Source organism: Neoarius graeffei, chromosome 24, assembly GCF_027579695.1.
Source record: "Neoarius graeffei isolate fNeoGra1 chromosome 24, fNeoGra1.pri, whole genome shotgun sequence".
Classification (NCBI taxonomy): Eukaryota; Metazoa; Chordata; class Actinopteri; order Siluriformes; family Ariidae; genus Neoarius; species Neoarius graeffei.
Window position 1 is genome coordinate 9,069,552 of NC_083592.1, and position 14,490 is coordinate 9,084,041.

At 44.4% G+C, this 14,490-nt stretch overlaps 2 protein-coding genes across 3 annotated transcripts in view; both read left to right on the forward strand.

Moving 5' to 3' along the window:
* LOC132872888 (H-2 class I histocompatibility antigen, Q9 alpha chain-like) overlaps positions 1-14,490 on the forward strand; it is a gene marked incomplete at its 3' end in the record, with an annotated part of 281,775 nt that overhangs the window by 237,819 nt on the left and 29,466 nt on the right. The gene's annotated exons all lie outside the window — the stretch shown is intronic.
* The window catches only part of LOC132872905 (class I histocompatibility antigen, Gogo-B*0201 alpha chain-like), a 68,181-nt gene that overhangs the window by 21,738 nt on the left and 31,953 nt on the right, over positions 1-14,490 (forward strand). The window contains exons 3-8 of one of the 2 annotated variants that reach the window (XM_060908022.1): positions 413-688; positions 7,864-8,145; positions 8,226-8,333; positions 8,543-8,569; positions 8,669-8,750; positions 10,557-13,289. In XM_060908022.1, coding sequence (XP_060764005.1) covers positions 413-688; positions 7,864-8,145; positions 8,226-8,333; positions 8,543-8,569; positions 8,669-8,703 — 728 coding nt within the window. In that variant the 3' untranslated portion in view covers positions 8,704-8,750; positions 10,557-13,289. Of the gene's footprint in view, positions 1-412; positions 689-7,863; positions 8,146-8,225; positions 8,334-8,542; positions 8,570-8,668; positions 8,751-10,556; positions 13,290-14,490 lie in introns of those variants that run through there. The other variant, XM_060908023.1, reaches the window with a different exon arrangement.

The following is a 14,490-nucleotide window of genomic DNA, read 5'->3' on the forward strand; positions in this document are numbered from 1 at the left end:
TTCTGTAACATCGATTAAACAGCAGCAGATCATTATATCACCAGAGTCACAAACCCTTGGGCTTTGTCTCAAACTGCAGACTCTCACACTAAAGAGCTTCTCTCTACACTTTTAATGTTTTTTCTATTTAGGCAAACTACTGAGTGTCCATTATACAGTTTGGGCCACAGATTAAAACGATCCGAATGTGTTTTTACTTTACACACAGAGCTGTGAATCCATGCAGTGTAGGACACAAAACACACATTATTAAATATTCTTTTACCGACAATAACATTGTTCTACTACAAAGGACAAAATGTAAAAAGAACGAGTAGAAAAACACAGTGTAGCAGTTTGAATAGAGAGTGTAGAAGGAAAGTCAGCTCATCTGATCTCACCTCATTGTGTGTGTGTGTGTGTGTGTGTGTAGGAGTTCACACACTCCAGAGGATGTTAGGCTGTGAGCTCCATGATGACGGCACCACTACAGGATATTCTCAGTCCAGTTATGATGGAGAAGATTTCATGGGTCTGGATCTGGAAACTGGAACCTGCACTGCAGTTAAACCTCAAGCTGGAAAATTTACAAAGGAGTGGTATCCTACAGACGCTAAAGCTAAATACTGGAAGAGCTACCTGGCGAATGAATGTGTTGATCGTTTAAAGAAGTTTGTGTCTTACGGCAGAGAGACTCTGGAGAGGAAAGGTAAAGTGTGTGATCTGCTCTGTTACTGTAACTGCAGCTGTTTGACAAACGCACATCTTATACACACACATTGTGCATATACTAATAACACACTGCTTCACTACAACACACACACACACACACACACACACTGCACTATGGCAGTGTTTCATGCCAAAAGTAAAATAAAAATCCAAACCCCAGTTCCCATTTCTTTTCTCATATGTGTGCAGAAAGATGGTACCACAGTGAAATGATAGAATCCCATTTGCATTTAAAATTTCCATTTAAGCGTTCAACATTAGTGTCAGAATTAACGATAAATCAAAACATTTAAATAATTAACTCATGGCCTTTCTGGACTTACAGTTGTGTTCAAATAGCAGTGCATTAATAAAGTGAATAAAGTGAAATATTTTTAATAGCCTTTATTTCCACATTTCAAATGGAGTAGGGGTGGGCGCGCGGGGGTTGTTTAAAATTGAGTGATATGTTAAATATTAAGTTATTACTAAAAACTATTGATTAAAAAAACAAAGACACTGAGAAATGGTCCTATAAACAATTTTACCAATATAAAAGATTACCAGGACTACAAAAATGCAGAAAAATAGGCTTTACTTATCCAAATGCCTGTTGGTTCAAAAGTTAAAGTGCAGAGAACCTCACAGCACAACATGAAGTTACCTTAAAATATAATATAAATGCCTCAGCTTTCATGTAACAAAAAAAACTATTAATACTAGTACTGTGTGCAGGCAGTCTCTCCTGAAGACTAAATTAAACAATAATTATAAACTATTGTTTAATTTAGTCTTCAGGAGAGACTGCCTGCACACAGTACTAGTATTAATAGTTTTTTTTTTTTTGTTACATGAAAGCTGAGGCATTTATATGCCTCAGCTTTAATGTAACAAAAAAAAACTAAATTAAAAAATAATTATAAACTACCCCTCCTAGAACTGCTACCTTATTGTGGTGGAGGGGTTTGTGTGCTTGAATGATCCTAGGAGCTATGTTGTCGGGGGCATTATGCCCCTGTCAGGGTTTCCCAAGGCAGACAGGTCCTAGGTGACAGGCCAGACCAAGAGCAGTTCACCAAAACCCCTATGGAAAAAAAATCAAGGACCGTGACGTCGCCCGGTATGATGCAGCCGGGGCCCCACCCTGGAGCCAGGCCCGGGGTTGGGGCTTGTATGCGAGCACTTGGTGGCCGGGCCTTTGCCCATGGGGCCCGGCCGGGCTCAGCCCGAAGAGGTGACGTGGGCCTGACCTCCTGTGGGTTCACCACCCACAGAGGTAGCAGTAGGGGATTGGTGCAGTGTGGATTGGGTGGCAGTCGAAGGCAGGGGCCTCAACGACCTGATCCCCGGACACAGTGGCTGGCTGTTGGGACATGGAATGTCACTTCGCTGGGGGGGAAAGAGCCTGAGCTTGTGCAGGAGGTTGAGAGGTACCGGCTAGAGATAGTTGGGCTCACCTCCACACACAGCTTGGGCTCTGGAACCCAGCTCCTCGAGAGGGGCTGGACTCTCCACTTCTCTGGAGTCGCCCGTGGTGAGTGGTGGTGGGCTGGTGTGGGCTTGCTTATAGCTCCCCAGCTCAGCCGCCATGTGTTGGAGTTTACCCCAGTGAACGAGAGGGTCGCCTCTCTGCGCCTTCGGATTGGGGAGAGGGCTCTTGCTGTTGTTTGTGCCTACGGGCCAAATAGCAGTATAGAGTATCCGGCCTTCTTGGAGTCCCTGGGAGAGGTACTGAGGGGTGCTCAGACTGGGGACTCCATTGTGTTACTGGGGGACTTCAATGCTCATGTGGGTGACGACAGTGACACCTGGAGGGGCGTGGTTGGGAGGAACGGCCTCCCTGATCTGAACCCGAGTGGTGTTTTGTTATTGGACTTCTGTGCTAGTCACGGTTTGTCCATAACGAACACCATGTTCGAGCATAGGGGTGTCCATAAATGCACGTGGCACCAGGACACCTTAGGTCGGAGGTCGATGATCGACTTTGTAGTCATTTCATCTGACCTCCGGCCCTATGTCTTGGACACTCGGGTGAAGAGAGGGGCTGAGCTGTCAACTGATCACCACCTAGTGGTGAGTTGGATCCGCTGGCGGAGGAGGAAGCTGGACAGACCTGGCAGGCCCAAACATATGGTGAGGGTCTGCTGGGAATGTTTGGCCGAGCACTCTGTTGGGGGGGTCTTTAACTCCCACCTCCGGGAGAGCTTTTCCCAGCTTCCGAGGGAGGCGGGGGACATTGAGTCTGAGTGGGCCATGTTCTCTACCTCCATTGTGGATGCAGCTGTTCGGAGCTGTGGCCGCAAGGTCTCTGTTGCCTGTCGTGGCGGCAATCCCCGAACCCGGTGGTGGACACCGGAAGTAAGGGATGCCGTCAAGCTGAAGAAGGAGTCCTATCTGGCCATGTTGATCTCCGGGACTCCTGAGGCAGATGACGGGTATCAGCAAGCCAGGCGTGCTGCAGCTCGGGCAGTTGCAGAGGCAAAAACTCGGAACTGGGAGGAGTTCGGGGAGGCCATGGAGAAGGACTATCGGTCAGCCTCGAAGAAATTCTGGCAAACCGTCCGGCGCCTCAGGAGGGGGAAGCAGTACTCTGCCAACACTGTTTACAGTGCGGGTGGGGAGCTGTTGACCTCGACTGGGGACATTGTCGGGCGGTGGAAGGAATACTTTGAGGATCTCCTCAATCCCACTGTCATGTCTTCCACTGAGGAGACTGAGGCTGATGACTCAGAGGTGGACTTGTCCATTACCCAAGCTGAAGTCACTGAGGTGGTTTGCAAGCTCCTCGGTGGCAAGGCACCGGGGGTGGATGAGATCCGCCCTGAGTATCTCAAGTCTCTGGATGTTGTGGGGCTGTCTTGGTTGACACGTCTCTGCGACATCACGTGGCAGTCGGGGACAGTGCCTCTGGAGTGGCAGACTGGGGTGGTGGTCCCTCTTTTTAAGAAAGGGGACCGGAGAGTGTGCTCCAATTATAGGGGAATCACACTTCTCAGCCTCCCAGGGAAGGTTTACTCCAGGGTACTGGAGAGGAGAATTCGACCAATAGTCGAACCTCAGATCCAGGAGGAACAATGCGGTTTTCGTCCTGGTCGCGGAACACTGGACCAGCTCTATACCCTTCATAGGGTGCTTGAGGGTTCATGGGAGTTTGCCCAACCAGTCCACATGTGCTTTGTGGATCTGGAGAAGGCATTCTACTGTGTCCCCCATGGTACTCTGTGGGGGGTGCTTCGGGAGTATGGGGTTCGGGGCTCTTTGCTAAGGGCTATCCGGTCCCTGTACGAATGGAGCAGGAGTCTGGTTCGCATTGCCGGCAGTAAGTCAGACCTGTTCCCAGTGCATGTTGGACTCTGGCAAGGCTGCCCTTTGTCACCGGTTCTGTTCATAATTTTTATGGACAGAATTTCTAGGCGCAGCCAGGGGCCAGAAGGAATCCTGTTTGGGAACCACAGGATTTCATCTCTGCTTTTTGCAGATGATGTTGTCCTGTTGGCTTCTTCAAGCCGGGACCTTCAGCATGCACTGGGGCAGTTTGCAGTCGAGTGTGAAGCGGCTGGGATGAGAATCAGCACTTCCAAGTCCGAGGCCATGGTTCTTGACCGGAAAAGGGTGGCTTGCCCTCTCCAGGTTGGTGGAGAAGTCCTGCCTCAAGTGGAGGAGTTTAAGTATCTCGGGATCTTGTTCACGAGTGAGGGAAGGATGGAGCGTGAGATCGACAGGCGGATCGGTGCAGCCTCTGCAGTGATGCGGTCGCTTTACCGGTCCGTCGTGATGAAGAGGGAGCTGAGCCAAAAGGCGAAGCTCTCAATTTACTGGTCGATCTACGTTCCGACTCTCACCTATGGTCATGAGCTTTGGGTAATGACCGAAAGAGCAAGATCGCGGATACAAGCGGCCGAAATGAGTTTCCTTCGCAGGGTGGCTGGGCGCTCCCTTAGAGATAGGGTGAGAAGCACAGTCACTCAGGAGGAGCTCGGAGTAGAGCCACTGCTCCTCCACATCGAGAGGAATCAGCTGAGGTGGCTCGGGCATCTTTTTCGGATGCCTCCTGGACGCCTCCCTGGGGAGGTGTTCCAGGCATGTCCCCTCGGGAGGAGGCCCCGGGGAACACCCAGGACACACTGGAGGGACTATGTCTTTCGGCTGGCCTGGGAACGCCTCAGTGTTCTTCCCGAGGAGCTGGCCGAGGTGTCTGGGGAAAGGGAAGTTTGGGCTTCCATGCTTAGACTGCTGCCTCCACGACCCGGTCCCGGATAAGTGGAAGAAGACGAGACGAGATTATAAACTAATAAAATAAATGGCTCAGGCTTCATAGAAGAAAAAAAACAATTTGAACAGAATCTCACAGTATGATGCTGAAGCTGCCGAAACAATGGAAAATAAAATACCATTTTGGCAAAAACGTTGGCATCCATTAATTTCTTGTATTAAGTAAAAAAATATGTTGCCAGATACTGCTGATATTTTACAGCCCAAAATATGTTCAAAACCTGCCAAAATCCACTTAAAACCGCCCAATCTGGCAACACAGGTAATGGCTGCACTCATGTCGAGGATGTAAACAAAGTTGACATGGCAACGGACATACATGACATAGTGGATGTAATTTATGTTCACAACTTTTTTTGCCGTCAGAAATATTCAATATTAAATTTTGTGACTCAACTGACAATAGCCGGCGGCATAACAAGCCACAGACGGTGATTTGCCGCCGGTGACCGGCTACTTTTGAGACCGCTGGAAAAGAATAATTTTACTCATCATTCCACAGGATGTTACGCCATTTCTCTTTGGGCCAGTCGATGTGTTCCTTGGCAAATTTTAACTGATTCTGCACATGGCGTTTTTTCAACAATGATGCTTTACAGGAGCTTCTTACTGATAGCTGAGCTTCGATCAAACGTCTTCTGACTGTAACAGCACTTACAGGTCATTTTAGATCATCTTTGATCTTTCTGGAGGTGATGATTGGCTGATTCTGTGCAATTCTAACTATTCTTCAATCTGTTTTAACAGTAGTTGCTTGTTTTCTTCTGCATGTTTCGAGTTTTTGTTGCCACTTTTAAAGCATTTGAGATCATTTTAGCTGAGCATCCTATAATTTACTGCACTTCTTTGTACGTTTCCCCCTCGCCAATCAACTTTTTAATCAAATTACATTGTTCCTCCAATCAGTGTTTGGAATGGCCCATTTTACTGAGCAATTCAGAGCGAACTGTATTTTATAACAGTGTGTGAAATATTTACTTCCCTTCTTCCTTAATAAAGGACAATTAATGACCTTTTTTTCACAGAAGGAATGAATTCTCTAATTAAACTCCACGCTGCTATTATTTTGAACAGTGAATGAGTCAGTTACTCAGAATAAGCAGCGTGCATGTCATAACAGTTGGGTCTGTTGTTTTTCTATTACACTATTACATCTACAAGGAAATGATTTGCCAGGCAGAAATATCAGTATTACTAATAACAGTGGTTCGTCAGGTTACTGATGTTGTCCTGCTATTTTTTTAACACCAGTGTAACTATAATAATAATCCTGGCATTCTGCTGAAGTCATTAATTCCTGAGCGATCTCTCACACGCTGCTGTTCGCTGCACTTCCGTCCTCCACATTGTTTAACTCTGCATTCAGAGGAGGCGTGGCCTAAATCTTAGCCCTGCCCATAGCTACTTAGCATAGAGGTGAAGTTGAGAATGAAAAGTTTCATAGCAGCGATCATTTACATTTCAGCACAGACAGCGAGTCCAAGCTGAAAACTGAATCACACGTTTGCACTTTGCAGCTGATTTTGATTTTATTGATCCATTTTACTTTAAATTTGCATTTTGTCAGGTAGCTATGTAGCCCAGTGTTACAAAAAAGAAAAAACAAAGTATGCATTCAAATATTCATTATAATGTTGGCACTCAGTTTGCATTTTATTAAGAAAATGAAAGCCAAAGTGTTTTCTTTTTCCCTGTTAGTGCATTAATTTTATTTATGGCCCCAAAATACCGATATAATGAAAAAAATTAAATGACAAAATGATGTTTGAATTTATTTTTGACACTAATGCATGCTTACATTGAAAATCCCATTTTACTTTGCATTGTGTCACTATCTTTGTGATAATGTACACAATAATAACACACACCTTCCCATTTACACTCACTCACACTGATTTCCTGCAGTTTTCACTGTTAATTCGTGGACAGCAGTCAGTTTCACCTTTTAGCGATCGAGAAATGTCCTCGGATAACAACTCCACTCTTCTCATTCCTGCTGCTGGACAAAGTGTATTAGTTTTTAAAGTCTGTGAATAATGTGACTGTCGTGGCTTCTTTTAAAAATCTCACTGTGGTGAAGGGGCGTCTTGTGCTTGGCCAGGAGATGGAGAACACGGAATGACTCCTCAGTAGCAGCTTTAGCTCTCCTGGTGGGTTTTGTGAAAAGTGATGGCTGGGCTTTAAAACCAGTTGTAACTCTTGAGTTCTTTTTTCTCCTGTTTCACTATATATACACACACAGGGCTCAACATTAACTTTTAAACCCACTTGCCCTGGGGGGCAAGTATGGGTTAATTTCCACTTGCCCCCTATTTTGGGTGGGAATGAATCCTTGAATTTCAGATGGTAAGTGATACCGTAGGCGGTCTTTTCTTTCACTCCTGTAAAAGCAAGTTAATTTTCCCATTCAGAATGGTATGTATTCTCACCTTCTTTCGTTGCTCGGCCATGGTTTCCTGAACAGAGTTTGCTCAGTGACAGAACACAGCTGTAGTTAACATTAGCTACAGAGCTTAGCAGCAGGTTGACATGACAACCAGAAATTTTTACAGATAACTATTTATCATCACAATCAGTCAGAATTATTTTTGTTCTTGTGCTCCTCCCTGCCCATAGAGATGCACAGCACTAATTAAATATGTAGCGGTATTCAAACGGAGCCAACCTGTGAATATTTGAACATTGCATGTTTTTTTATTGTAAAATGTGTTGTGATCTAAAAATACCTCACAGATTGACCGCTACATCACGAGCAGCAGGTTAATGACCGCTGGAGTACAGGAGAAATACTGCACTCTTTAATGTTTATACCTCCATCTTAATAATTCATGCAGACAGAAAATGTTTATTACATGATAACAATTGAGTTTCAATTTTTAAAAAATATTTGTGTCTCTGCAGTTTGTCCCGAGGCATCAGTGTTCCACAAACACTCGCCTTCTCCAGAGGTGGTGTGTCACGCTACAGGTTTCTTCCCCAAAGCCCTGAATATCACCTGGCAGAAGGATGGAGAGGACGTGATTGAGGACGTGGAGTTCACGAAGACGCTACCCAACCAGGATGGAAGCTTCCAGAAGAGGAGCATTCTGAAAGCCCCAGCTGAGGAGCTGCAAAAACACAAATACACCTGCGTGGTTCAGCACAGCAGCTTGGAGAAGGATTTAATCCTAGAAGTAGCAGAAGGTCTGAATAAAGCTACAGACTTAGAGGGTAAAAGCTGATTTACTGCTGCAGCAGAGAATAAAGACTGTGCTGATTAACAGGTGGAGGATCAGGTGGAAGGCAGACTGGAGTCGTCATTGGTGTCCTTGTGGCTCTTGTTGCTGTTGTCGCTGCTGTCGCTGTTGTCCTCTGGAAGAAGAGGAACTCTGGTGAGAGGAGGAAGGAGGCAGATGTGAAGTTTTCAGAGAACAGATTTACACTTTCTCATTCTAAGAAGATTTGATGAATATTTTGCATATTTTTAATGTTAATTAATAAATTAGACAAGACAATAAACTGATATGAACTCATTATCTCATGAAGCCAAACACAGCACTGAGATTTTATAATAACTGTCTGTCCATCATCTGCGTTTCAGGATTCAAACCTGTTCCCCCCAGACCCTGTAAGTGAACCTTTATGATCCATAAATGATGTTTAAAACCACTACATTATTTATTAGCAGTGTTTAGTTCACTTTGTGATGGATTTGAATGTTTTACAGCCTCTGAAGGAGATTCTTCCTCCAACGACTCTTAAACTGTGGCTGTGTGACTTCCTGCTGAAGAGAGAGAGAGAGAGAGAGAGTAAGACATGATGATGTTTACAGTGTAATATGAAATTAAAGCCGCAAGCGGCCTTGACGGGCCCTCGCGCCAGCGGCCAAGGGGGGCGGGGGCATGCGTCCCCGCGAAATACCTTCCACAGCTTCTTCGGCAAGAGACATTACTCCCACAATGGCGACAAAGCACAGAATTGGACACATGGCAACAATAGGGTCTCGCACTGTACGGTGCTCGGGGCCTAATAATAATAATAATAATAATAATCCTTCAGAAACAATAGGGTCTCGCACTGTACGGTGCTCGGGCCCTAATAATAATAATAATAACTAGAAACTATATGCCAAGCAGGCACCTTAATGCGAGAGGCAAAAATCACAACACGTTAGGGGGTGCTATAGAGGCCCTGAGGCCCGCCTGCGGTGGCAGTCTAAGAAAAAGGAGCCAAGTTTCGTGCGTTGTCGACCATGGCAAGCGCCCCAATAAGGGTCTTGTAAAGAGTTTGCTTGCCAAGTTTGACAAATCAGAAGCTGCAATATCATTTTTGCCATAACCAGCACCCCCAGGGGCGAAAGTGCACAAAATTTGGCGTATATGTCAGGTGAGCTATGAAGAGTTTGCGTATAAAGTTTGATGACAATTGAGTAAATAGAAGATGAGATATAGATTTGTGAAGAATAAATTTTTTGGTTTTTCCCATGTCAGTAGGTGGCGCTATGCTGTACATGAGCGATTATGAGTTGGAAAAATAAGTGTCTACAACAGCAACGTACTATCACAAGGTAGTGGTGTGAAGGAAAAGCATTATGGAATTATTTACCAAAAACCCGTTTTGGAGCAATTGCGTCGGCCAAAAACAGCGCCCCCCCATGGACGAAAATTCCCAAAATGTGGTATACATGACATGGGAGGTAGTAGGAGGGTGGCCGTGAAGTTTGACCAAATTTGAGGAAAGATTGGATTTTTTGCCCAAAAATAGCGCCCGCAGTGGCAAAATATCACAGAAATTGGGTAACATGTCAGAAGCCCAATGAGTGATTTGCGTGTGAAGTATGAGCAGTGTTGAGCAATTAGAAGATTTGTTATGAATTTTTAAGCATGTAAAATTTTGCATTGAAAATTGATTGACGTATAACTTCTGAACGGTTTATCCTACGTGAAACGTATTTAGTAACTTTTGTCCGCCATGTCTGTAGATGATGTGTATCAATTTTGGTGACATTCCTATGAACGGTCTAGGAGGAGTTGCGCCCTCTTCGTGGCCATGCATTTCGCACAAAAGTGAAATTACCTCACTTCCTGTTGGTCGTGGTTAATGCATTGGCATTACATTTTTGTCCGGCTTAGTGAGATACATATGCGTACCAAATGGCATGCCACTACTACAAACTACATGGCAACCAGGCACCTTAATGCGGGAGGCCAAAATCACAATGACTTAGGGGGCGCTATAGAGGCCCTGAGCCCCGGCCAAGTTTGGGCTTCTGGTTCTGAGTAGCGGTGGCAATTCTCGGAACTGGTGCCAAATTTCGTGCGTTTTCGCCCATGGCAAGCGCCCCGAAAATGGCCCAACAGCGGAGAAAAATAAAGAAGAAGAAGAAGAAGAAGAATAGTGAACTCTTACAAGATCAATAGGGCCTTCGCCCATTCGGGCTCGGGCCCTAATAAAAATGTGTGTGTGTGTGGAGTGAAAATCCAGCAGAAAAGCCTGAGCTCACATTAAATCTCAGATCAGAGCTGATATTTGTCTCCATTGTCAAGTGCAGTTTAATGTCCAGCTATAAGATTGTGCTGAAATATTTCTCTCCCTGTTTTTCTCCTCTTTCACAGGTGAGGAGGTGCAGCCATGCTGCTTCTGCTGCTTCTTCTTCTGGTTTTAATAGAATTTAGCAGTGTGTGTAAAGCCCCACTGCCACAAACTGGACTGCAGTGTGTAACACAGGGATCGGGTCTTTATATCTATTTTATAGAGAGGGATGAAGGAAAAATCTACAAAAACAAATAAAGTCCTGTAATAACGTCCTGTCGCTCTTAGAAATTTTATATATCCTGCTCATGTTCTTCCTTTTTATTGTGGAATCCTTTGTAAACATTACTGTACTGTAAATCAGGGCTTTGAACCGGTTCAAGGAACGAAAACGAAAACCAGGAACTTTTTCTATTTCACATGGAACAGAAACGAAACCAGAAACTTTATTTTTTATGTTCCGGAACAGAAACGCTTATTAAAAATAATGGTTACCGGTTTTTATTTCGTTCCTCAAAGTTTCCATAGCCTACAAATAAAAAAGTCATTCTCCTCCTGCGCAAGTTTCTATGACCCGCTGGGGTTCACTTCCTGTGTGACGTTCGCTGACTGAATGGAGAGAGCGGGAAGGTGGACTACTATCACGTCTCCACGTGATAATAAGTGAGTAAGTGCATTACTGAGTGTAATGAATGTACTGAGGCAAAGAATAGCCTGAACATTGCAACCTCCCTATTGGCTGTTTGTAAAAATGTATCAGTTGTTGCCCTTCCCACGGGAATCATCGCGGGCTCGAGAGACGAGACCTGCGAGTTAGTTCGTTGGTAGCAGAACAAAATGTCTGGACACAAATCAGGTTTTCAGAAAAGGAAAGAAAATAAACAGAGGGTCGAAAATACAAAAAAGGAGGCAGAAAATGCAAAACGAGTTTTAAGGTAGGACAAATGGTTACTTTTCTGAGGCAGCCCGCCGTGGCTGCAGGCTTTCAGTTGTCATTGAATGGTTACTTTTCTGAGGCAGCCCGCCGTGGCCGCCTGCAGGCTTATTTATTATAGCCCATTTAGTTAAAATAGTTGATATAAAATGTTTATAGTTATAGTTATGTGATGGTTGTCCTGATTTAGACTTTTTTTTGGGGGGGGGGGTTGCGCGATGTTGTACCCGGGTCCAAATTAGGGCAGAACCGGCCCTGGCTACATTTCAGGTGTAGTTTGTTTTATGTATGTATGTACTTGCATAGATGTGTACTTGGTCTTCCAATATGGCGCCTAACAAAATCTCGCGGCGCGGTGACGTCATGCAGTAGCCCTCTATAGGGCCTGACTAGCCTTTGGTAACACACTAAACGAATTATCTTTCATTTTTGGCACTTTTTCTGTTTGTGTAGATGGGAAGACATACTGAGAATCCAAATCGCCAACATTTGAAATAATAATTGTTTTGAATTATTTCTTGTCTTATTTAATGAAGGTTGTAATAGAATTAGCCTACATTTGGCTTAAGCTGGATGAGACAGAGACATAATTTTATAGCCATTTGTTAAACAGCTGACACAGGCCTGGCGCCAGGAACAGTTTACTAAGGGGGCAATTAGAAATCGCAAGGGGGCAAATATTTTTCATATAGTGTGTAGTAGTGATGGCGGTCTGACAACGTGTTTCAAACAATTAACTGCGCCAACCACAAAACCACGGCCCCGAAGGTTGCTTTAGTCCGGGAAAATCATGTGGCATATTACCAGAGCAGTTGCGCTTTATCAGCACCCGTGCCCACCTGTTAACCCTCCCCTCCAATTTTCACACAGACACACGGTACAACCGGAAAGATGCCAAACATAAAACAACACACACAAACCTACAGGCAAGTCCTTTACATTTAAAATACATACAAATAGCTCCGCGGCATGAAAACAAAACGTCAATGCAAGTCTAAGGTACTTGGCTCGGCGGCCAAAATCATAATTTAAAAAAATCAACAGACCCCGCGGCTGCACCAGTAATAGCCTTCCTGACTCGCACCGAGTCAATGCTAACCACTTAATCCGCGACCCCAGTTTAGGCGTGTAGGGGACTAAACACTCTGAAGTGATGAATTTTCACCCCTGCTGCATGGGGGGTGACGTCGACGACACATATTCTTACGCTATTTGCACACAAAGCGGACCATATATGAACACACACACACCAACATACACGGAGATAAACTTAACCTACAAAGAAAGAAAATGGATTCACAATATTGTGATTGAATTGGTTTAATTCGGTGGGGGAAAGACTACTCCCGTAAACTGACTGCATATTGCAGAGACAGTGCACTTGTAAGTGTAGACTACATGTAAAACCCCCGCCTGCCCGCCCGCCCCTTGTCCTTATCACAGGTCTGTGTGTGCGCGGCTGCGTCAGCATTTCACACATACACCCACAATAACAATTAAGAAAACAATTAAGTGATCTGAGTCTTCGTTGAGGGGGTGGGGTTGTAGCCACGAGGGGGCGACGCCCCCTTTCGCCCCCCCACGGCGCCGGGCCTGAGCTGACAGGGAATGTAATTAACCGTTCCGGGAACGAAATTTTTTTGTTCTAACCAGTTCGGGAACGTCTATTTAATGGTGGAACCCAAAACCGGAAACGTTAAAATTCCGTTTCTGTTCGGAACGAACCAATAGGAAAAAAATTCTGGTTCAAAGCCCTGCTGTAAATATTACTCTACTGTCCTGTCTTTTGTAAAACCTGTAAAAAGAATTGAAATTCATACAATTGCGATGGAGGTCATAAATTTTACTTTGTTGAGCCTTAAATAAATCTTTATTTACTCTGTGCTGGTGTTTGTGTGGCTGTTATTTGGGTTGAGGATTTTATGTCTGCTGGTTTTGATTTCGTCAGGATTCTCCTTCCTGCTCTCCTCCATATCCAGTACTACAGGACTATACTGACCTCCACAGATGCAACACTTCACTCTTTCCCCAGACCTGCATCTTCATGTTTCCTTCCACATCCAGCACATTGCTGTTTACCAGGAGACAGTGGGGCTCGTCCACAGGGGCAGGTGGAGCACAAACCTGATTCACAGCTCCACACTTTTTACTGTCACCAATGATTTTTAATGTTATTTGACCGATACAGTGCCCTCCACAATTATTGGCACCCCTGGTAAAGATTTGTAAAAAGGGTTAGAAAAAAATCCACCTTTTGGCGAAGTCGCTTCATCTCACACTGAAAACATGAGAAAAATCCAACCTTTTAATTAAAATAGATTTATTCAGAGAAAAACAATTTCCTCATCAAGAAATACTTATTTTCAATAAAAACATGTGGCACTATTATTGGCACCCCTGCATTTAATACAACCCCGATTCCAAAAAAGTTGGGACAAATTGTAAATAAAAATGGAATGCAATGATGTGGACGTTTCAAAATTCCATATTTTATTCAGAATAGAACATAGATGAAATATCAAATGTTTAAACTGAGAAAATGTATCATTTAAAGAGAAAAATTAGGTGATTTTAAATTTCATGACAACACATCTCAAAAAAGTTGGGACAAGGCCATGTTTACCACTGTGAGACATCCCCTTTTCTCTTTACAACAGTCTGTAAACGTCTGGGGACTGAGGAGACAAGTTGCTCAAGCTTAGGGATAGGAATGTTAACCCATTCTTGTCGAATGTAGGATTCTAGTTGCTCAACTGTCTTAAGTCTTTTTTGTCACATCTTCCGTTTGATGATGTGCCAAATGTTTTCTGTGGGTGAAAGATCTGGACTGCAGACTGGCCAGTTCAGTACCCGGACCCTTCTTCTATGCAGCCATGATGCTGTAATTGATGCAGTATGTGGTTTGGCATTGTCATGTTGGAAAATGCAAGGTCTTCCCTGAAAGAGACGTTGTCTGGATGGGAGCATATGTTGCTCTAGAACCTGGATATACCTTTCAGCATTGATGGTGTCTTTCCAGATGTGTAAGCTGCCCATGCCACACGCACTAATGCAACCCCATACCATCAGAGATGCAGGCTTCT